Below are 23,936 nucleotides of genomic sequence, written 5' to 3' on the forward strand. Positions count from 1 at the left end.
TAGACGAGCTACCTTTTTGAACAGTCTGACTTTGAACAAAATCCCTTTATCAAACCATCTCGGTATCTTCCTTGATTCAGAGAGATGATCACTAACATGAATTATCTGCAACAGTCATTGCAGAGTACATTTAGGAGATACAAATCTCTAGTCATTTGTACAGCTAGGCTCATCATCATCACTGCCAAGTTTCATCAGTCAGGGTATGTGTGTGCCAAATGTGCCACATTTACCAATCTCGATCATAGACAAGCGGCAATGGAGAGTCTCTGTTTTGTGCAGCCTTAGATTCAATATTAGGCTAGTTATGCAATCTTCACTATTCTCGAGACAGTCCGTTCTAGCACGGGAGTCCACTCTAGGGGTTTTAGTCTGTTGGCAAGTCCATTAAAAAGGGGTTGCCAGTGCAAACTTATTTTGGTCAGTTATAAATCCATAAGATCAACCTGTTGAGCATCCTGCCTTTTAGAGTTTGCCTCAGAGAGCTGTGATCTGTGACACAAGTCTGGCACTTTACCCTCCGCATATGGACATACCAGGCACACACATGCCAGACACAACACACACACACACTCTCAGAAACACACACCCACAGACACACACACACAGAGGCACACACACACGGAGACATACACACACGGACACACACACACACACACACACAGAGACACACACACACACAGAGACACACACACACACAGAGACACACACACACGGAGACACACACACACAAACACCCTAATGAACTCAGTGCACTACTCACCTTTGTGACCCATCATGACAGCGAGGTGTAGAGGTGTGTTTCCTGAAGAGGATAAATACAATAGAGAGTTTAGACTGTGCATTACAGTTAGGCCTGCATACAGACACAAAAACTGCCGCACTGACATTATCCAGCACTAACGCTGTGTTCGGCAATGTACCTGTCTAACATCAGCACGCTTGTGTTCAGATGGGAGGGGTGGAAATAATTGAGGTGTGTTTAAAAACATTATCCAAAGTGCTAATTTTAGGCAGTGCTGGTAGGGATATTTAAGACCAACCAAAAGCTGGTTTTAGTGGTAAGGCAGTTGGTTATGGCATGAATTTTGACAGCGGAAATGCAGCCTATATAGCGGTGGTGCACACTGCTGATATGTGCATGGGACAAGATGTGACATCCCATTTGTATTTATGTATTGTAGGCAGGCCTACATTATTTTAGCCATGCTTTGGACGTGCATAAAACCCCCTCCGTGATGTAGGCTACGTGTCCATGCACATCATGAAACGAGAGATGAGAACCTCGGTGAACTTCATATTTAGAAGCTTTTTTCCTGTAACTATGGCTTGTTTTACATGTCATATTTTCTTTTTAAAATCAAGCCCCCCATAGGCTACCCTTACCCTAAGCCTATTACAGTTGAAGTCAGAAGTTTATATACACCTTAGACAAATACATTTACATTTTTCACAATTCCTGACATTTAATCCTAGTAAATATTCTGTTTTAGGCCAGTTCGGATCACCACTTTATTTTAAGAATGTGAAAAGTCAGAATAATAGTAGAGATAATGATTTATTTCAACTTGTATTTCTTTCTCACATTCCCAGTGGGTCAGACGTTTACATACACTCAGTTAGTATTTGGTAGCATTGCCTTTAAATTGTTCAACGTTTCGGGTAGCCTTCCACAAGCTTCCCACAAAAAGTTGGGTGAATATTGGCCCATTCCTCCTGACAGAGCGGGTGTAACTGAGTCAGGTTTGTTGGCCTCCTTGCTCGCACACGCTTTTTCAGTTCTGCCCACAAATATTCTATAGGATTGAGGTCAGGGCTTTGCGATGGCCACTCCAATACCTAGACTTAGTTGTCCTTAAGCCATTTTGCCACAACTTTGGAAGTATGCTTGGGGTCATTGTCCATTTAGAAGACCCATTTGCGACCAAGCTTTAACTTCTTGACTGATGTCTTGAGATGTTGCTTCAATATATCCACATCATTTTACTACCTCATGATGCCATCTATTTTGTGAAGTGCACCAGTCCCTCTTGCAGCACAGCACCCCCACAACATGATGCTGCCACCCCCGTGCTTCACAGTTGGGATGGCGTTCTTCGGCTTGCAAGCCACCCCTTTTTCCTCCAAACACAACGATGGTCATTATGGCCAAACAATTATATTTTTGTTTCATCAGACCAGAGGACATTTCTCCAAAAAGTACGATCTGTGTCCCCATGTGCAGTTGCAAACCATAGTTTGGCTTTTTTATGGCGGTTTTGGGGCAGTGGCTTCTTCCTTGCTGAGCAACCTTTCAGGTTATGTCGATATAGGACTCGTTTTACTGTGGATATACTGTAGATACTTTTGTACCTGTTTCCTCCAGCATCTTCACAAGGTTCTTTGCTCCTGTTCTGGGATTGATTTGATTTCACAGGTACACCTCCAATTGACTCAAATGATGTCAATTAGCCTATCAGAAGCTTCTAAAGCCATGACATCATTTTCTGGAATTTTCCAAGCTGTTTAAAGGCACAGTTAACTTAGTGTATGTAAACTTCTGACCCACTCGAATTGCGATACAGTGAAATAATCTGTGTGTAAACAGTTGTTGGAAAAATTACTTGTATCATGCACAAAGTAGATGTCCTAACTGACTTGCCAAAACTATAGTTTGTTTACAAGACATTTGTGGATTGGTTGAAAAACAAGTTTTAATGACTCCAACCTAGGTGTATGTAAAGTTCCGACTTCAACTGTAACGAAGGTTGGTTCAACAGCAATGCGTCAAGTCATTTTTTTATACTGCTGATTTTATGATGTCATTAGATTTGACATGTATTTGTTGTTGTTTAAAAAACAAATAGATAGCTTGTTTTTTGATTTAATTTGATTAAAACCAAACGTATTAGAATGATTCACTGTCCTGGGTTTCTGGTGAAAATGTCCATGGCACGCATGCAATGCAACTTCTGGAGAAGTGTAAATGCGATCTGTAAGATGGTTCCAATGTGCATATAAAACATAGGCCTATTTGAGAGCATCATAACAGTGAGTGGACATTCTCCTCTTCTCTTTCTATTGGATTTTGTCCAGCTAATGTGAAAAGTTTGGATGTGCATAAAACCATCCAGTTTGTGTTGTTGCAATATTATATGCCCACTGGAAGCAATTATGGTGCCTGTCAGACTGTTTAGCCTATTTAAAAGAAGTTGTTTTTAGAATTTTATTAAAAAACAGTCCGTATCTGGTGTGACCACCATTTCCCTCATGCAGCTCAAACACATCTCCTTCGCATAGAGTTGATCAGGCTGTTGATTGTGGCCTGTGGAATGTTTTGGCGGGAACTGGAACATGCTGTCATTCACGTCGATCCAGAGCATCCCAAACATGGTCAACAGGTGACCTGTCTGGTGAGTATGCAGGCCATGGAAGAACTGTGCTATTTTCAGCCTCCAGGAATTGTGTACAGATCTGTGCGACATGGGGCCGTGCATTATCATGCTGAAACATGAGGTGATGGCAGCGGATGAATGGCACGACAATGGGCCTCAGAATCTCGTCACGGTATCTCTGTTTGATGACCTTCTATTTGCTCTGTTCCGGACATTATTATGAGCCGTTCTCCCATCAGCAGCCTCCACTGCTGTGTATTCAAATTGTTATCGATAAAATGTAATTGTGTTCGTGGACTGCCGATACCATAACCCCAACGCCACCATGGGACACTCTGTTCACAACGTCGACATCCACAAACCGCTCGCCCCACACAACGCCATACATTCATCCATGAAGAACACACTACTCCATCATGCCAGTGGCCATCAAGCGTTAGCATTTTCCCACCGAAGTCAGTTACAAAGCAAACCTGCAGTGAGGTCAAGACCCTGGTGAGGACGAAGAGAATGCAGATGAGCTTCCCTGAGACGGTTTCTGACAATCCCACAGTTTCATTAGCTGTCCAGGAGGCTCGTCTCAGACCATCCCGCAGGGGAAGAGGCCGGATGTGGAGGTCCTGGGATGGCATGGTTACACATGGTCTGCGGTTCTGAGGCTGGTTGGACGTACTGCCAAATTCTCTAAAATGATGTTGGAGGCTGCTTATGGCAGAGAAATTAACATTCAATTATCTGGAAATGGCTCTGGTGGACATTCCTGCAGTCAGCATGCCAATTGCGCACTCCCTCAAAATGTGTGAGGTCTGTGGCATTGTGTTGTGTGACAAAACTGTACATTTTAGAGTTGCCTTTTTATTGTCCCCAGCACAAGGTGCAACTGTGTAATAATCATGCTGTAATCAGCTTCTTGATATGCCACACCTGTCAGGTGGATAGATTATCTGGGCAAATGAGAAATGCTCACTGACAGGGATGTAAACAAATTTGTACACAACATTTGAGAAAAATAATATTTTTATGAGTATGGAACATTTCTGGGATCTTTTATTTCAGCTCATGAAACATGGGACCAACACTTTACATGTTGCGTTTTATATTTTAATATGTTTATTTCTTATTTTTTCTCTGATTGAAAAGTTCTGTTACAGAAATCTTTCATTTGTTAAGGAAAAGCATTCCTGATACCCTCAGCCCTCATTCTTATTACGTGACACTTATGCATCGCATGCACGTGACTAATAAGGCCTGACCTATAGCATATCATAATCACATCAATAACAAACTCTGAACACAGTAAAACATGTGAAATGTGAAAAATGGTGCCGATAGATAGGGCAGCCGAGCTTCTAGCCCCTAGTCTACTTTACAGTATTTTGTTTTTATAATGTGTTATTTCTTACATTATTAGACCAGACATTTTTTGATGTTATTACATATAGCCGGGAAGAACATTTGGATATCAGAGCAGCGGTAACTCACCAGCATTTCCTGAATTGGATCCCTTGTTCGTTCCCCCCAGGGAAATTGAACTGATTACAGAGGCTGACCCAAAACATCGCCGGTGGAGAAGAGGTACCCGGAGGTGCGCACACCACCCATTGCTTCTGAGTATATTACTCTCTAGTGTTCAATCTCTGGATAATAAAGTTGATGAGCTGAGGGTGAGGATTTCCTTCCAGAGGGACATCCGGGGTTGTAACATACTCTGTTTCAAGGAAACATGGCTCTCTCAGGATATACTGTCTGAGTCCATACAGCCAGTTGGGTTCTAAGTTCATCGCGCAAAAAGGAATAAATATCTCTCCGGGAAGAAGAAATGCGGTGGTGTATGTTTCATGATTAACTACTTATGGTGTGATTGTGATAACATACAAGTCCTTTTGTTCACACGACCTAGAATACCTCACAATCAAATGCCGACCGTATTACCTCCCAAGAGAATTCTCTTCGGTTATAGTCACAGCCGTGTATATTCCCCCTCAAGCCGATACCATGACGGCCCTCAAAGAACTTCACTGGACTTTATGCAAACTGTAAATCACATATCCTGATTCCGCATTTATTGTAGCCGGGGATTTTAACAAAGCAAATTTGAGAAAACACTACCAAAGTTCTACCAACATATTGACTGCAGTAATCGCGCTGCTAAAACACTCGACCACTGCTACACCAACTTCCGGGATGCCTCAAACAGGAAGTACATGTGCTAAGGACTATTCAGCGCTGGTTTGACCAATCGGAATCCACGCTTCAAGATTGTTTTGATCACGCGGACTGGGATATGTTCCAGGTAGCTGGAATAACATTGACAAATTTACTGATACGGTGACTGAGTATATTAGGAAGTGTATAGGAGATGTTGTACCCGCTGTGACTATTAAAACCTACCCTAACCTAACCAGAAACCGTGGATAGATGGCAGCATTCACTCAAAACTGAAAGTGTGAACCATCACATTTAACCATGGTAGGGTTACTGGGAATATGGCAGAATACAAACAGTGTAGTTATTCCCTCCGTAAGACAATCAGACTGGAAAAACTTTAGTACAGAGACAAAGTGGAGTTGCAAATCAATGACTCAGACACAAGACTAATGTGGCAGGGTCTACAGAAAATCACGGACTACAAAAGGAAAACCAGCCACGTCGCGGATACCGATGTCTTGCTTACCGACAAGCTAAACACCTTCTTCGCCCGCTTTGAGGATAACACAATGCCACTGACGCGGCCCACTACCAAGGACTGTGGGCTCTCCTTCTCCGTAGCTGAAGTGAGTAAGACATTAAAGCTTGTTAACCCTTACAAGGCTGCCGACCCAGATGGCATCCTTAGCCATGTCCTCCTTAGCCATGTCCACCAGCTGGCCGGTGTGTTTACGGACATATTCAATAACTCCCTATCACAGTCTGCTGTCCCCACATGCTTCAAGATGGCCACCATTGTTCCTGTACCCAAGAAAGCAAAGGTAACTGAACTAAGTGACTATCTCCCCATAGCACTCACTTCTGTCATCATCAATTGCTTTGAGAGACTAGTCAAGGATCATATCACCTCTACCTTACCTGACATCTTAGACCCACTTCAATTTGCTTACTGCATCAATAGATCCACAGACGATGCAATCACCATCGCAATGTGCACTGCCCTATTCCATCTGGACAAGAGAAATACCTATGTAAGAATCCTGTTCATTGACTATAGCTCAGCATTCAACACCATAGTACCCTCCAAGCTCATCATTAAATTCGAAGCCCTGGGTCTGAACCCCGCCCTATGCAAGTGGGTCCTGGACTTCCTCACAGCCACACCCAGGTGGTAGGAAGCAACACCTCCACTTCACTGATCCTCAACACTGGGGCCCTTGCTCAGCCCCCTCATGTAGTCCCTGTTCACCCATGACTGCCGGGCCATGCACGCCTCCAACTCAATCATCAAGTTTGCAGACAACACTAGTAGGCTTGATTACCAACAATGAAGCGACAGCCTACAGGAAGGATGTGAGGACTCTGGGAGTGTGGTGCCAGGAACGTCAACAAAACACAGGAGATGATAGTGGACTTCAGGAAACATCAGAGGGAGCAGTCCCCTATCCACATTGACGGGACCACAGTGGAGAAGTTGGAAATCTTTAAGTTCCTCTGCGTACACATCACTGACAAACTGAAATGGTCCACCCACCTCTCCTTTAACCTAAGGAGGCTGAAGAAATTTGGCTTGACACATAAAACCCTCACAAGCTTTTACAGATGCACAATTGAGAGAATCCTGTCGGGCTGTATCACCGCCATGTACGGAAATTGCACCGCCCGCAACCGCAGGGCTCTCCAGAGGGTGGTGCGGTCTGCCCAACGCATCACCGGGGGAAAACAACCTGCCACCCAGGTCACCTACAGCACCTGATGTCAAAGGAAGGCCAAAAAGATCATCAAGGATAACAACCAACCGAGCCACTGCCTGTTCATCCCGCTATCATCCAGAAGGCGAGGTCAGTACAGGTGCATCAAAGCTGGGACCAAGAGACTGAAAAACAGCTTCTTTCTCAAGGCCATCAGACTGTTCAATAGCCATCACTACCACATTAGAGGCTGCTGCCTATATTCATAGACTTGAAATCACTGGCCACTTGTATAAATGGAACACTAGTCACTTAATAATGTTTACATATTTTGCATTACTCATCTCATATGTACAGTGGCTTGCGAAAGTATTCACCCCCCTTGGAATTTTTCCTATTCTGTTGCCCCCCCCCAAAAGTCAATACTTTGTAGAGCCACCTTTTGCAGCAATTACAGCTGCAAGTCTCTTGGGGTATGTCTCTACAAGCTTGGCACATCTAGCCACTGGGAGTTTTGGCCATTCTTCAAGGGAAATCTGCTCCAGCTCCTTCAAGTTGGATGGGTTCCGCTGGTGTACAGCAATCTTTAAGTCACACCACAGATTCTCAATTGGACTGAGGTCTGGGCTTTGTCTAGGCCATTCCGAGACATTTAAATGTTTTGGACCACTCAAGTGTTGCTTTAGCAGTATGCTTAGGGTCATTGTCCTGCTGGAAGGTGAACCTCCGTCCTAGTGTCAAATCTCTGGAAGACTGAAACAGGTTTCCCTCAAGAATTTCCCTGTATTTAGCGCCATCCATCATTCCTTCAATTCTGACCAGTTTCCCAGTCCCTGCCGATGAAAAACATCCCCACAGCATGATGCCACCACCATGCTTCACTGGGATGGTGTTCTCAGGGTGATAAGAGGTGTTGGGTTTGTGCCAGACATAGCGTTTTCCTTGATGGCCAAAAAGCTACATTTTAGTCTCATCTGACCAGAGAACCTTCTTCCATATGTTCGGGGAGTATCCCACATGCCTATTGGCGAACACCAAACATGTTTGCTTATTTTTTTCTGGCCACTCCTCCATAAAGCCCAGCTCTGTGGAGTGTATGGCTTCAAGCGGTCCTATGGACAGACACTCCAATCTCCGCTGTGGAGCTTTGAAGCTCCTTCAAGGTTATATTTGGTCTCTTTGTTGCCTCTCTGATTAATGCCCTCCTTGCCTGGTTTGTGAGTTTTGGTGGGCGTCCTTCTCTTGGCAGGTTTCCTTTTTTTAATAACGGATTTAATGGAACTCCGTGAGATGTTCAAAGTTTCGGATATATTTTTATAACTCAACCCTGATCTGTACTTCTCCACAACTTTGTCCCTGACCTGTTTGGAGAGCCTCTTGGTTTTCATAGTGCCGCTTGCTTGTTGGTGCCCCTTGCTTATTGGTATTGCAGACTGTGGCCTTTCAGAACAGGTGTATGAACAAACTCAGCAAAAAAATAGAAATGTCCACTCACTGTCAACTGCATGTATTCTCAGCAAACTTAACGTGTGCATATTTGTATGAACAAAACAAGATTCAACAACTGAGACATAATCTGAACAAGTTCCACAGACATGTGACTAAGAGAAATGGAAGAATGTGTCCCTGAACAAAGGGTAGGTCAAATCAAAGGAACAATCAGTATCTGGTGTGGCCACCAGCTGCAGTGGTGTACAGCCCTCGGTGTAACGCTCATTCCTTCAATGATAAACACGAATCCGACCATCACCCTGGTGAGACAAAACCACGACTCGTCAGTGAAGAGCACTTTTTGCCAGTCCTGTCTGGTCCAGCGACGGTGAATTTGTGCCCATAGGCGACATTGTTGCCGGTAATGTCTGGTGAGGACCTGTCTTACAACAGGCCTACAAGCCCTCAGTCCATCCTCTCTCAGCCTATTGCGGAGAGTCTGAGCACTGACGGAGCGATTGTGCGTTCCTGGTGTAACTCGGGCAGTTGTTGCCATCCTGTACCTGTCCTGCAGGTGTGATGTTCGGATGTACCGATCCTGTGCAGGTGTTGTTACACGTGGTCTGCCACTGCGAGGACGATCAGCTGTCCTTCCTGTCTACCTGTAGTGCTGTCTTAGGCGTCTCACAGTACAGACATTGCAATTTATTTCCCTGGCCACATCTGCAGTCTTCATGCCTCCTTGCAGCAGGCGTGAGGCACGTTCACACAGATGAGCAGGGACCCTGTGCATCTTTCTTTTGGTGTTTTTCACTAGAAAGGCCTCTTTAGTGTCCTAAGTTTTCATAACTGTGACCTTAATTGCCTACCGTCTGTAAGCTGTTAGTGTCTTAACGACCGTTCCACAGGTGCATGTTCATGGGAAACAGTGTTTAATGAAGATCTGTGAAGTTGTTTGGATTTGTATGACTTATCTTTGAAAGACAGGGTCCTGAAAAATGTATGTTTCTTTTTTGCTGAGTTTATATACTGAGATCATGTGACACTTAGATTGCACACAGGTGGACTTTATTTAACTAATTATGTGTCTTCTGAAGGAAATTGGTTACACCAGATCTTATTTATGGTCTTCATAGCAAAGGGGGTGAATATATATGAACGCACCCCTTTTCCGTTCAATTTTTTTTATTTAAAAAAAAAGTACTTTATTTAATTTCACTTCATCAATTTGGACTATTTTGTGTATGTCCATTACATGAAATCCAAATAAAAATAAATGTAAATTACAGGTTGTAATGCAACAAAATTGGAAAAATGCCATGGGGGTGGATACTTTTGCAAGGCACTGTATATACTGTAATCCATTCTATTCTACTGTATCTTAGTCTATGCCGCTCTGACATTGCTCATCCATATATTTATATATTCTTAATTCCATTCCTTTACTTAGATTTGTGTGTATTGTCGTGAAATTGTTAGATATTACTACACTGTTGGAGCTAGAAACACAAGCATTTCGCTACACCCGCAATAACATCAGCTAAATAATAATAATAATAATAATAACACGTGTATGTGACCAATAAATCTAATTTTATGTGCCCACTCTGGTATTGGCACATGCACACTAGCCAACAGCTTGCAGATACAGCGCAGATATAGCCTACTACATGATGAGATTATGGAGAAAAGTGCAAGAATTTCTCAAATGGCAGCCAAGCATTGATCGCATTGATCGTCATGTCACCAAAATAAGAGCCTCGATATTCATTGTATAGGAGTATAAAGCGCATCACTGTGCACTTTCACCACCCTGTGAAGTTCATCGTAACTTATTTCATCTGTAGCCTAATAAACTGCATGCTTTGTCATGAAAAAAAACATCTGACATGTAGGCTACTTTACTCACATAAAAAGGTTGAATGGAAACCTGGTTAATGTCAAGCCATTTTGAGGATGCTGGAATTATATTTTGGATGAGCATGTGCATGCCTACAGGAGACTTTTGAAGTGGCCGAATCAGATTAAAACATTGTGACTGGTTGTGTTTCTGTCACATATAAAAGGTCATACAATTTAAAAGTTAAATTATAAATGTTAAGGCTATATTGAAGCTTTCCAGAGTAGTTCCACAACTGATCCTAATCTTATTAAATAGTCAAATCAGGGCTTTTGAGACGTTATTCAAATGACATTTTCACTGCAGCCTAGAATAGAATTGTATTGTCCCTAAATATGATCAATAGGGGGAGCTTTTTGAGATGTGTGTCATGTCTTCACTGTTCACTCACACAGTACCTGGCCTCTCTGCTGCCTATCAGCTATTCCTATTTGTTCTTGTGGGTTAATATTCAAAATTGATGCAGCTTTGAATGCTTTTATGTGTGGTATGATTGTTAGCCTATTGCAGATCTGGACAAACTATCCAATAAGCACTATTGTCACAATGAATGGTGTATGGAGGGCAGGATGAACCGTTAGACTGGTAGGCTATACTGACCTGTGGTATAGTTAAGCAATAAGGTCAGAGGGGGTGTGGTATATGCCCAACATACCACTGCTAAAGGTTGTTCTTAGGCACGACACAACGTGGACTAGCCTGGATACAGCCCTTAGTCGTGGTATTTTGGCAACATCACTGCACTCTATACTCTTCTGTAAACGGGTCATCTCTGTATGCCCATCACAAGACCCACTGGTCGATACTTATTTATAAAACCCTCTTAGGCCTCACTTCCTCCTACCTGAGATATCTACTGCAGCCCTCATCCTCCACATACAACACCCGTTCTGCAAGTCACATTCTGTTAAAGGTCCCCAAAGCACACACATCCCTGGGTCACTCGTCTTTTCAGCTTGCTGCAGCTAGCGACTAGAATGAGCTGCAATAAACACTCAAACTGGACAGTTTTATCTCACTCTCTTCATTCAAAGACTCAATCATGGACACTCTTACTGACAGTTGTGGCTGCTTTGCGTGATGTATTGCTGTATCTACCTTCTTGCCCTTTGTGCTATTGTCTGTGCCAATAATGTTTGTACCCTGTTTTGTGCTGCTATCATGTTGTGCTGCTGCCATATATATATATGCCATTTAGCAGACGCTTTTATCCAAAGCGACTTACAGTCATGTGTGCATACATTCTACGTATGGGTGGTCCCGGGGATCGAACCCACTACCCTGGCGTTACAAGCGCCATGCTCTACCAACTGAGCTACAGAAGGACCGCCATGTTGTGTTGCTGCCATGTTGTTGTCCTGTGTTGCTGCCATGCTATTTGTTGTCTTAGGTCTCTCTTTATGTAGTGTTGTGTTGTCTTTCTTCTCGTGATGTGTGTTTTGTCCTATATTTTTATTTTATTTATTTAATCCCAGCCTACGTCCCCTTTTGCCTTTTGGTAGGCCGTCATTGTAAATAAGAATTTGTTCTTAACTGACTTGCCTAGTTAAATAAATATTATTATATTCCACAAACCCGTGAGGTGCCTTGTTTCTATTATAAACTGGTTACCTATGTAATTATAGCTGTATAAATAAATGTTTTGTCATACTCGTGGTATATGGTCTGATATACCACGGCTTTCAGACAATCAGCATTCAGGGCTCAAACCACCCAGTTTACAATAAAAGTTAGCACACTGAAAAGGAAAAGCATAGTGCATATGGGAAGTACCAAAACACCTTAATTTAGGGGATGCGCATGCAAGCAGATTAAGAAATTTGGCTAGGATGGAAGAAATTATATAGTAAAACCTGCAACTAGCGAATGTAACTAGGGGGAAAATACACTACCCTTCCCTGTGCCCAATAAAGAAAACACACAACCCTCCCCAAAGCAACAAAAAAAAGTCTGCCAAACCCACCTTCCCCAGTAAATTGTTACGTGTCCCTAAATTCCCTGTTGAAAAAAGATTGCTGTCTGAGTACCCAGTAGTATAACGGTGGTTAGAATGCCGTAAAACTGCAGTATGCTGCAAATACTGCATCCAAAATAACACAGTTATTTTTACTGCAGACATTTAGCATTGTAACAGCAGTTACAGAGTAGTATAACTGCATCTCAACTGCAGTACACAGCTGAAAAGTTCAAACAAAACTATATTAGCGACGGTATCGGTATCAACCGGGTTAAGTATCCTAGTTTGGAACATGGAGATAAAGAGCAATTCGAGTCTTACCATGGATATCTTTCTGAGCGATATTCTGAGTTCGAATGAGCGAGGACAAGCGTCGGACATCCCCCTTGAATACACATTCATGGACTGGAAAGTCTTCGCGGGTTCGTATGATAGGGTTTTTGTTGTTATCATCGATTACGTCCGCCGTTGATAATGTGTTAGTGTTTGCATTTATCTGCGATTGCTGATTCTGATGTTGTTGCTGTGCCGATGGAGATTTGACCAACTTGTGATTGCTAAAGATTTTACTTGCTTTGCCTTTATTATTAGTCTTGGTTAAAGTAAATGTCCCAGTTGCAGCCTCCTCGTCCGGTTCCAGTAAATCCTCTTCTTTACTCGGTTTATGATCCTTGCGCAGGGAGCGGATCTTTTCTCCGGTCATTTTCTAAACAATTGACAGCAGAACGGAGGGTGCCGTTGACGATGACCAACTGGGCAAATAGATGTATTTCGTTGGCAAGAATGCAAATGGTAGTTCACCCAAAAACTGTAGATTGCATAACATGAAAACCACAAATTCTTCAATGAAATAACAATGCAATTTAAATCGGTAGCAAATACTCCACAATAACTAAGTAACTACCAGAACTCTGTCCCCTTCTTCTCATTGACGAAACTGTCCCTGCATAAAGCGGCTCCTACAGAGCGCATCTGCCATCTTCCGCCAGTAGTATCGCGAGAGTTTACAACGGATACAGATTTATTATCTGGTGGTTACTATCACACCCTGACCATAGTTTACTTTGTATGTTTCTATGTTTTGGTTGGTCAGGGTGTGAGCTGAGTGGGCATTCTATGTTACATGTCTAGTTTGTCTAGTTCTATGTTTGGCCTGATATGGTTCTCAATCAGAGGCAGGTGTTAGTCATTGTCTTTGATTGGGAACCATATTTAGGTAGCCTGTTTGGTGTTGGGTTTTGTGTGTGATTGTTCCTGTCTCTGTGTTTGCACCAAATAGGGCTGTTTTGTTTTCACCACATTTCTTGTTTTGTTAGTTTATTCATGTCTAGTGTCTATATTAAAGAACTATGAATAACCACCACGTTGCGTTTTGGTCCGCCTCTCCTTCACCACAAGAAAACGCTTACAGTTACATTGTATCAGGGGATATTACGAACCACTGTGGTTACAATATTACAACCCAATAGCTACAGTGTTCAGGCCTACTCATAATTAAATGCATTGGCTACTATTATGCACACTAAGCATCAATAAGTTATTAATATTAGTTTAAAAAATATATATGTTGCAAAGCAAACTAGGACACTAGCAACTACAAGTTAAATGCTAGTGTTCTCAAAAAAGTGAATGGTTACAACACTTGACTGACACGCACAATCAGTGGAATTGTATGCATTGTATGTACGCTTTGACAATAACATTGTGTTGGTTGTGAGGGCCACCACCGACCCAGAAGATTGGGTGATTTCGCTCTTCAAGGATAATGTCAGTAAAGTCTTTAATCGGGTCAATACCGCAAGGCCGCGGTGCCCGATGGTATTCCAGGGTGCATTCTCAGAGCATGTGCAGAACAGCTGGAAGGTATGCTCACAGTAATTTTCAACCTCTCCTTGTCCCAGTCTGCAATTCCCACGTTTTAAGATGACCACCATCATTCCTGTTCCCAAGAAAATGACACACTGCTCAACTCATCCCAACCATAGACCGATATAGCATCCACAGTTACAACTCATAGGTGACACTTAAGCCTTGTTCACACTGAAGGCCTTAATGCTTGTTTTTCAAATCTGTTTTGGAATGATGATGGTCCAAACAGCATGTTACAAGTAACTAAATCAGATTTATGTTCAGACAGCAGTCATTTGCATCTGGGTCAATGTTCCCAGCCAAACCCCGGGGGGGGAGTCCAGATAACCAGATGTCCGTGCCTGACGTGGGCCCACTCCTCTAGGCTAGCCTGCCACCCGGGCTCCCGTTGGACCCTGGCTTTTGTGCGACAACGCTTTTGGTGGACTACCATGGTTTCTGACGTCTCCGTATTCGTTGTCGCTTGCATGGTCTTGCACAGAACAAGACTCCTCAGCAAGCTCCGGCTGGAATCTTCCAACCTCTGCCTGTCCTTCACCATCGCTGGACTTTGCCACCTTGACCGTTGTGGATCGGTTTTCCACTTCATTCCTCTTCCAAAGTTACCCTCTGCCAAAGTGATGGCCCAGCCCATGGTGCAGCACGTCTTCCGGTTTTGACCCTTCTGTCTGCCCTGACCCTGAGACTGCCTGCCATTCTGGAACCTTTGCACGTTCTCTGGATTACTGCCCTCTGCCTGCCTTTGACCTGTCGTTTGCCTGCCCCTGTATTCAAAATAAACTTTTGTTTTTTCGACACTGTCTGCATCTGGGTCATACCTGAAACGTGATAATTGGATATGATTTGGAAAGGCACACACCTGTCTACATAAGGTCCCACAGTTGACGGTGCATGTCCGAGCAAAAACCAAGCAATGAGATCGAAGGAATTATCTATGGAGCTCCGATACAGGATTGTGTCGAGGCACAGGTCTTGGGAATATTGAGTTTGGGTGGTGGACCATTCTTGATACACACGGGAATCTGTTGAGTGTGGAAAAACCCAGCAGCTTGCCGTTCTTGACACAAAGCAGTGCACCTGGCACCTACTACCATACCCCGTTCAAAGACACTTAAATATTCAGCACCCGGAGCAGCACTGGAGCAGCGGAGACGTCATCAAGAAACATGACAGAAATTGGATGAATATAAAATATGAATATCTTCAGTGTGAGTGATGGAGAAAAAAATTGGCCTCGAAGACGAAAAGTGTAATTTTAGGACTTTTCTAAATGGACTTCTCTATGTGGCCATCTATGGGAAATGTATTTTTGGGCTCGACTGTAGCTAAACTGCAATAACGAAATTGTCCTATGAGCACATTGAAAAGTGTACTTCTAGAACGGAACCCTGGGGTCCTAGCTACAGCCCCCAAGGGCAAAATCTGTGGTGGCTCCATAATGAAACCTTTCCAAGGTATATAAATGTGCCTCTCTGACAAATGTGGTACTTTTAATATAAAAATAGTCCTTCTGAATTGTAAAACAGTTTTACCGTTGGGGGCCATTTTGTAAAATGTCTGCCATGACCCCCAGGGGGCAAATCTATGGTGGCTCTATAGCTAATTATTTTCAGGGTACATGAACCTACCCCCGTACCAAATGTAGGTGCTGTTATCTCAAAACAGTCCTTCTGAATTGTAAAAGTGATACGTTTTTTATTGATGGATAGCCAGGGGCACGCTCCAACACTCAGACATAATTTACAAACAATGTATTTGTGTTTCGTAAGTCGGCCAGATCAGAGGAGGTAGGGATGACCAGGGATGTTCTCTTGATAAGTGTGTGAATTGGACCATTTTCCTGTCAAAATGTAACAAGCACTTTTGGGTGTCAGAGAAAATGTATGGAGTAAAAAGTACATAATTTTATTTAGGAATGTAGTGAAGTAAAAGTAAAAGTTGCCAAACATATAAATAGTAAAGTACAGATACCAAAAAAACAAGTTGTACTTTAAAGTATTTTTACACCACTGTATAACTCCGATAAAGAAATATTTTGCCAGGTGCATAGCCTGTGGTTATAGAGTAAGACCCTAGAAGGACTGTCGATCTATAAACTTTAACATTTTACTTTACAGTCAAACTGTCTTCTGCCTGAAACACTCAACAAATGTGTTATAATAACTCTCTGTGTATATGTTTATGAATGTGGAAAAAAATACACTAAACTGTCTTCAACAAATTAGTGGTATAAATGTGTCTTAGATTACTTTGAAACTAAGAACAATATGATTTGTATGTAATCAGGGGCGGACTGGGACCAGAAAACTGCACCGGCATTGCTAACACACCGGCCCATTTTTCCCTTCCCTTGAGGCCCCCCCCCCCAAGGCTCCAAAACCGGGCCATTTTTTTCTGGAGGCCCCCATTGCCAACCAGATAATTCAAATTTTGCTTTAAAAAAAAAACCAAGTTGGACAGGCCCACTGGGCTGAGAATGGACCAGCCTACCAAAATGCCAGATAGCCAGTCCGCCCCGGCGCGGATGTAAATATATAACGCCGCATACTCTTCCTCCTATTGGCTTAAACCATGCATCATACCACCATTGCAGTGGAAAATTAAACCATGCAAGCAAGCATAGCAAACAAGCCACGAGCTAACTCGGGTTACGGGAGGTCTGAAATACCAATCGGTACCATCCTCCCCTTGTAGAGAAGTGGTGATTGGGTTAGAAAGGATTTGGGCGTTACACGTCGCTGTTAAATGCACTTTTCATTATGAGTATTCAACCGTAAAACATAGCGACACATCACTCTCAGGGAACCGGACTGGATTTGCAACACATGGCTTCTTCACACCACCAAAACGACTTGTCCACCGGTTTCCACCCGCAGTTCAAATCTTTCGCAACAGAGGCGATCCACGTTGGGCAAGAACCGGAGCAATGGAAATCTATGGCCGTAGTACCACCTATTTCTCTGTCCACCACGTTCAAGCAGTATAGACCTGGAGATCATGCTGTAAGTTGCCTGATGCAATAACCTTGGTGTCTGGTATCGAAGGCTGTTAGTTCCGTATAGGGTATCGAAGGCTGTTAGTTCCGTATAGGGTGTCTTTATACCAATCCGGTATACTGCACCGGTCCCGTTCAACGTATTTTCAGGGAAAATGTTGATGTTAATATTCTTATGTATGAAAGTATGGTTGCTAGTCTTTCCCTGCCTAGCACATCCGTTACCCATTTTATTACACAGTCAGAATGTTGTCTGCGCAACCTCTGACAGTGATGGGGAAATGAGCTTTTTTTTTTTTTTTTGTGACGAATATGGAAAAGTGAAGGTGAACAATTTATTAGATTTTACCGGATCATTAATGGGCAGGTGATCATCAGTACCAGCATCTGTTTATCTATAGAAGCTGTGGCAAATGTGTGCTCTCTACATGTAATGTATCTTCTCATCAGGGTTTTGAGTACAGTCGGAGTGGAAACCCGACCAGAAACTGCCTGGAGAAAGCTGTTGCTGCTCTGGATGGAGCAAAACACTGTATGTGTTAATGTCAGACACCATTACCTCGTGAATTTGTATCTAATCAAATTGAACACGTTAGAGAATGTATAGTCTAAAAGGTCGAAAATAGACTTGTAACTAGCCTCGTGACGACGTGTTCTTTGAACTGTCTTTAACTGAATTTCCTGTGTAGGTCTTGCTCTCGCCTCTGGGCTGGCTGCGACTATGACCATCTCTCACATGCTGAAAGCTGGAGATGGCATTGTCTGCATGAACGATGTGTATGGAGGTAAGACATGGCCCACAGTGTCTAAAACTGTCTAGAGATCCACCGAAATGGTAGACAACGTTGTGGGTGAAAGACCACACACATCTAAGTTTTTATATTTGATGCATATGACCATGAAGCAGTAATAGATTATGATTTTTCTCTCCAAGGTACCAATCGTTATTTCCGAAAGATTGCTTCAGAAGTTGGCTTGGTTGTGTCCTTTGCTGATTGCACCAAAATCGATTTGCTCCAGGCTGCTCTTAAGCCAAACACAAAAGTGAGTGGAATTCTAAGTCTACTTAATTACCTTATTTCACTATTTATTTTTTGCCTAAATCAACCCAGGTTTCAGGTTTCTTATTCTCACAAGAATAGACGTCATCCAGCATCAGCGCTATTTTTTATTCCCCCCTTTTGTACTATGTTAAGTGCTCCATCCTGAGCTTTGCCGTGAGTCATCGGACTCCATTTGAGAACTCAATAAGAGGTGCTTCACTCTCCCTGTGACTTGTTTCACTCTCCAAATGACTACAGTTTATGACCTACATGTTACAGCTGCGGGAGTTTTTGGTTGGGAGCCAAACTATGAAACCCAAACACCTGTTGACCTTCTATTTAAAAACAAATATGCTCTTTTATTTTCTCTTTATGTAGTTGGTATGGATCGAGACCCCCACCAACCCCACCATGAAAGTGGTGGATATCCAGGCCTGTGCAGATGTGGTCCACCAACACAACCCTAATACCGTGGTGGTTGTGGACAACACTTTCATGTCGGCCTACTTCCAGGTTTGTTTATACAGTACCAGTCAAAAGTTTGGACACTTACTCATTCCAGCGCTTTTCTTTATTTTGTACTATTTTTCTACATTGTATGACATTTTCTACAAACTATGAAATAATACATGGAATCATGTAGTAACCAAAAAGGTGTTAAACAAAAATGTTTTAGGTTCTTCAAAGTAGCCACCCTTTGCCTTGATGACAGCGTTGCACACTCTGAGATATTCTCCTGGAATGCATTTCAGTTAAAAGGTGTGCCTTCTTAATTTGTGGAATTTCTTTCCTTAATGCTTTTGAGCCAATCAGTTGTGTTGTGACAAGGTAGGGGTGGTAAAATACTATTTTGGCAAGAACGGCTCAAATAAGCAATGAGAAACAATAGTCCATCATTACTTTAAGACACGAAGGTCAGTCAATCTGGAAAATTTCAAGAACTTTAAGTGTCTTCAAGTGCAGTCGCAAAAACCATCAAGCGCTATGATGAAGATGGAGCTCATGACTGCCGCCACAGGATTTGCCACAGGATGTGTGAGATTTTAATAGTTTGTTACAATGTAGAAAATAGTAAAAATAAATAACCCTTTAATGAGTGGATGTTTTCCAAACTTTTGACCGGTACTGTATTATGTTTGTTATGCATTGCTCCATTCAGCCCAGTGGCCGTTGGAGATGAATCAAGCCTAATGATTTGAAGTGGATGTTCCTTTAATTTCACGCTCTCTTAAGCTTCCTAACACACCCAGTCATTTCCTCTCCTCACAGACCGGCTCAAACAGTCATTGATTAACCCAAATGTACTCTGCTTGTCTCTTGCTCTTTAGCGCCCCCTGGCCCTCGGCGCGGACATATGCATGTATTCCGCTACTAAGTACATGAATGGTAGGTACACAGTTTGTACATCGATGTTGACTGAAGAGAATTCCCATTGGGTTTGATCAAATGAGTTTAAATATTTGATTGACAGGTCACAGTGACGTTGTAATGGGCCTGGTGTCTGTGAACCGGGAGGACCTGTATGACCGACTGAGGTTTCTACAGAACGGTGAGATGAATGAATAGCAACTTGCAAAAATACATGTATGTTTAGGTGATAAACAGTCAACTTTTTTACCCTACTATGATTCGAAGCACTCATCGGCGCAGTTGATCAACTCTTGTGACCTACTTTCGCTCAAACATCCGCACATGCTCGTGATGCCAGGGCTTTCCACCAATTCTAAACCGCCGATAAAGAAGGCTTTGTGTAGCACTCTTGTTGGTTGTTTGTCTGAGGGGCTGATTGGTAGGTTTTGTAAGACTTTGTTCTTCCTTATTGTGCCTTAATCCTGATCCTAAAGCCCTCGGAGCGGTGCCGTCCCCCTTTGACTGCTACCTGTGTAACCGCGGCCTGAAAACCCTGCACCTGCGCATGAGGCAGCACTTCAAGAACGCCCTGGCAGCGGCCAAGTTCCTGGAGGCCGACCCCAGGGTGGACCAAGTCATCTTCCCAGGTGACGTCTCTGGATATCAAACTAGTATTTCTGTATGTTGTATAAAACACATGTAACATATTTTGACATGACCTGCTTTCTGGATGATATAAATATCAATGTAGTCACTCTGGTAATTCCCTGGGCCAGTATAAACACAGTTCAGTCACACAGCACATGCATCTCCAGTTACCCTCATTTTCTGATTGAATGGACTGCACCTTGTGGTCATTGAATCTAACAGTTGTCCGATTTGGTTTTCCTCTTATTCCCTCTCCACTCTACAGGCTTGCCCTCCCACCCCCAGCACGAGCTGATGAAGAAACAGTGCACAGGCTGCCCAGGGATGATCACCTTCTACATAAAGGGAAAACTGGAGAACGCCACCATGTTCCTCAGCAACTTAAAGGTAATTACAAAATTGAGATGCTCATGTGTGATTGACACGACAATGCCAAGACGAGCTGTACTGGGCTGATATGGTTATGCATACAACGTAGTTGCTGGAAGTGACTGCAAGGATCAGCTCTATAGTATGAATCGGGCATTATTGTATTTTACTACAGTATGTGTTGCTTCAATCACAGATGGACACTGCAATAACAATGTGCTGTTTTTTTTTTTTTCAAGTTATTTGCACTTGCCGAGAGCCTCGGCGGTTATGAAAGCTTGGCAGAGCATCCGTAAGTATACCCAAATATCATCAATAAACATGAACATTAAACTGCTACAATATTACCATTCATTCACTATTTCACTAGTCTCGTTAATTACAATGTTTCAGCTGAACCAATTAATATGCTGTAGTATGAAAATGTTCAGTATTTTAATTGCTTAACTTTCAACAATGTCATAAGGGGGCAGCAGTGGTTAAGATAATTGTATTTATTTTGAACCAACTTGAATCAGACAAACATTTAACCTGTTTTAATAGTGGAAGAAATGGAGACCTGCACACTGTCAAAAATAAATGGATCCAAAACTGAGGCTTGAATGCAAAATAAAGATGTTTAATGGAAACATCACGGTGCCCAAAGAATATCATAATGCAAGAAAGGGAATAAATAAAAGGTGAAAACAAACGTTGTGGCCTCACGCCATCAGTGTAAATTGTTGGTGCACACACCTGCTTCTTAGATCCTACCTGGCAGGCCGCTCCTGCCTGGTGACGTGGAGAAGATCTGTGTCTGCACCACGTACACTCATTACTGGTGTCCCCCAGGGCTTGGTTCTAGTCCCTCTTCTCTCGATAAACCAAGTCACTCAGGAGACCATGTGAGGATATGACTGAGCTATCATTGCTATACAGATGACACTCAAACATTCAACCTCCAGCTGCATACCCCCTCTAGCACCAGGGTCAGCACACTCTCAAATTTTATTTTATTATTATTATTTTTTTTTTACATTGTAAGCCTGCCACACACACTACATTTTATTAAAACACAAGAATGGGTGAGTTGTCACAACCCAGCTTGTGGGAAGTGACAAAGAGCTCTTACAGGACCAGGGCACACAAAATATAATATTACATTATTTTGCCATCTTACATATTAAACCGTATTTGTGAATAACTCCCCACAGGTTAAGCCCAGTCCAAGCTCTTCTGTCCTGACACCCCAATAGTGGAACCAGCTCTGAAACATCAAACCCTACCTCTTCAAAAAGTATCTTAAATAATCCCCCTTCTAGCCCTCTCTACTGATGATAGCTACGATATTGATGAATAATGTACTTTCTATGCCTGTGTAATGTGGTTGTCCCACCTGGCACTCTTAAGATGAATTCCCTAAGTCGCTCTGGATAAGAGTCTCCTAAATTATGTAAATGTATTTGGCATTCAAGCCTCAGTTTTGTATCTACACCCTTTGACAGTGTGCGGGTCTCCTTCCAGTATTCTTATTTTGACTCCTGTGCACCTGGAACAGACACATTTCAGTAGTAAGGACCTTTTTAAAAGAGCGCCGACGGCCTCTGATCAATAGAGTCATGATAAAATGTCTAAGTGCTTTCAAGATACTCTAATTGAGGCACAACATACACACCCCTGCATAACTTGGCCTTTAATCAGAAATGCACTTTTTTTTGGTTTGAATAGTGAGCTATTTATTTCCCTCTCTCAGGGCGATAATGACCCATGCGTCTGTTCCTGAGAGTGATAGGGCGGCCCTTGGGATCAGTGACACAATGGTCCGTCTGTCCGTGGGGCTGGAGGACGAGCAGGACATCATCGAGGACCTGGAACAAGCCCTGAACGCCGCTGTAAGTACACTACACTCCCTAAAAACAGGTCTCAATTCAGCTAGCCTAACACCAAGAACCACAGATTTCTGCCCAGCATCTATACCAAGTCCAGACAAATGGGTCCTGGTCAAGAAGTGATAATTATCCCTGGAATATTTTTTTCCCCCACACATCTAGCAGATCCACTGAATATCCTGACCACACAGTTGTTTCCATCTGTTGATTTATTCCCTCCTTATTTTGAGCAGCATCCAAAGAAGTAATATCTTCAGCCATGATCAGAGGTGGTCTGTCGTCAGCGGGACGGAGCGGCGCTTTAGCACAACGCACACAAATGATGATGAAATCATCAGGGAACAACCTGCTATTTAAACATGACTCCTTAATTATTTAATTGATTCTTTGGATACCGTTTTTATCAGCACTTCCAAGGACTTTTTAATCCATTTGGTTGCTTTTGCATTTTAATGTTTTGTTTTGGAGGGTGTTGACAGGGCATTGTGAATTTGAATAAGAACCTTATCTAAACTAGTATCCGGGACACTAGAGTAAGCAAAACATGAGTTACTTTCGGCTTCATTTAGTTAACTTGAACTAATGAACCAGAAGATCTTGCTCTGGAAATGTCTGGATAGTATGCCTAGATGGATAATGTATGCCTAGTAAAGGGAGCGTAGGGAAGCTTTGTCCCCCAGAGTTTGTCTTAAAGTTGGCCAGTGCCAGTTTGTCCTTGCCGAGCAGTTTTATATTTTTAATGGAATGACAAACTAGTGCTGTGGTAGGATTATTTTGAGCTATGTGGTGTTGAACTCTACTCAGAGTTCACTAACGGGCTTGTTCTCTGATCAAAACACAGTGACATCAGGGTTTTCTATCTGAGGAGAACCAACCCCACATGTTGGAGCTCTCATCTGACGGTGTAATCTATCACATATACTGCATCTGCCTGCTACTCAATGTGCTTTGTTTGGGAAAGACCTCGTTTGATCATGTGACCATTACCAAACTCAATAAAATCAGTTTGCAGTACATTAACCTGTGCCTTTCACTTCCTGAAACCGGTCTCCATTTCTTCCACTATTAAAATGTGGCCTAGCCGGCAACTTTGTCTTTTAATATAAACAATGGAGTAAAATAACCTTGTTTTAGCAGCTACGCAACATCCGGGTCTAGCATTAGCCACGAGCAGGACCAGGGTTGGTTACTACAACAAACCCACAGCAAGGTAGCTCTCCAGGACCAGGGTTGGAGAGCCCTGCTCTAGTGCCACCTGGTAACTTTATGCAGACTCAAGACATGGATAATCTT

The 23,936-nt window shown here is 42.8% G+C and overlaps 2 protein-coding genes across 5 annotated transcripts in view; one reads left to right on the forward strand and one right to left on the reverse strand.

The window, feature by feature from the left end:
• Positions 1–13,563, reverse strand: part of LOC118388619 (ankyrin repeat domain-containing protein 13C-like) — an 84,968-nt gene extending 71,405 nt beyond the window's left edge. The window contains exons 1-2 of one of the 3 annotated variants that reach the window (XM_052528552.1): positions 12,823–13,549; positions 764–805 (exon numbers count right to left, since the gene is read on the reverse strand). In XM_052528552.1, coding sequence (XP_052384512.1) covers positions 764–805; positions 12,823–13,204 — 424 coding nt within the window. In that variant the 5' untranslated portion in view covers positions 13,205–13,549. Of the gene's footprint in view, positions 1–763; positions 806–4,856; positions 7,010–12,822 lie in introns of those variants that run through there. The other 2 variants (XM_052528554.1, XM_052528553.1) reach the window with 2 other exon arrangements.
• Positions 13,564–16,945: 3,382 nt separating this feature from the next.
• On the forward strand, positions 16,946–23,663 carry LOC118388621 (cystathionine gamma-lyase-like). 2 transcript variants are annotated; one of them, XM_035777868.1, is made up of 12 exons: positions 16,950–17,372; positions 17,816–17,897; positions 18,055–18,150; positions 18,300–18,409; positions 18,787–18,921; positions 19,737–19,794; positions 19,880–19,957; positions 20,253–20,405; positions 20,672–20,793; positions 21,015–21,067; positions 22,508–22,646; positions 22,877–23,663. In XM_035777868.1, exons 1-12 carry the CDS (start codon positions 17,196–17,198, stop codon positions 22,889–22,891), a joined length of 1,218 nt encoding a protein of 405 aa, XP_035633761.1. In that variant the 5' UTR covers positions 16,950–17,195; the 3' UTR covers positions 22,892–23,663. The 2 variants fall into 2 exon arrangements, with proteins under 2 accessions (XP_035633770.1, XP_035633761.1); XM_035777877.2 differs by lacking the exons at positions 22,508–22,646; positions 22,877–23,663 and adding an exon at positions 21,319–22,487 and having other exon boundaries at positions 16,946–17,372.
• Positions 23,664–23,936: the final 273 nt, after the last annotated feature.

The sequence above is a fragment of the Oncorhynchus keta genome, chromosome 1 (assembly GCF_023373465.1).
Source record: "Oncorhynchus keta strain PuntledgeMale-10-30-2019 chromosome 1, Oket_V2, whole genome shotgun sequence".
In the NCBI taxonomy this organism is placed as follows: Eukaryota; Metazoa; Chordata; class Actinopteri; order Salmoniformes; family Salmonidae; genus Oncorhynchus; species Oncorhynchus keta.

Coding starts and splice junctions, on each gene's coding strand:
- LOC118388621 (XM_035777868.1), top strand. CDS start 17,196: ATGGCTTCTTCACACCACCAAAACGACTTGTCCACCGGTTTCCACCCG. Junction 18,151..18,299: donor CATGAACGATGTGTATGGAG/GTAAGACATGGC, acceptor TTTCTCTCCAAG/GTACCAATCGTTATTTCCGA. Junction 20,406..20,671: donor GGACCAAGTCATCTTCCCAG/GTGACGTCTCTG, acceptor TCCACTCTACAG/GCTTGCCCTCCCACCCCCAG.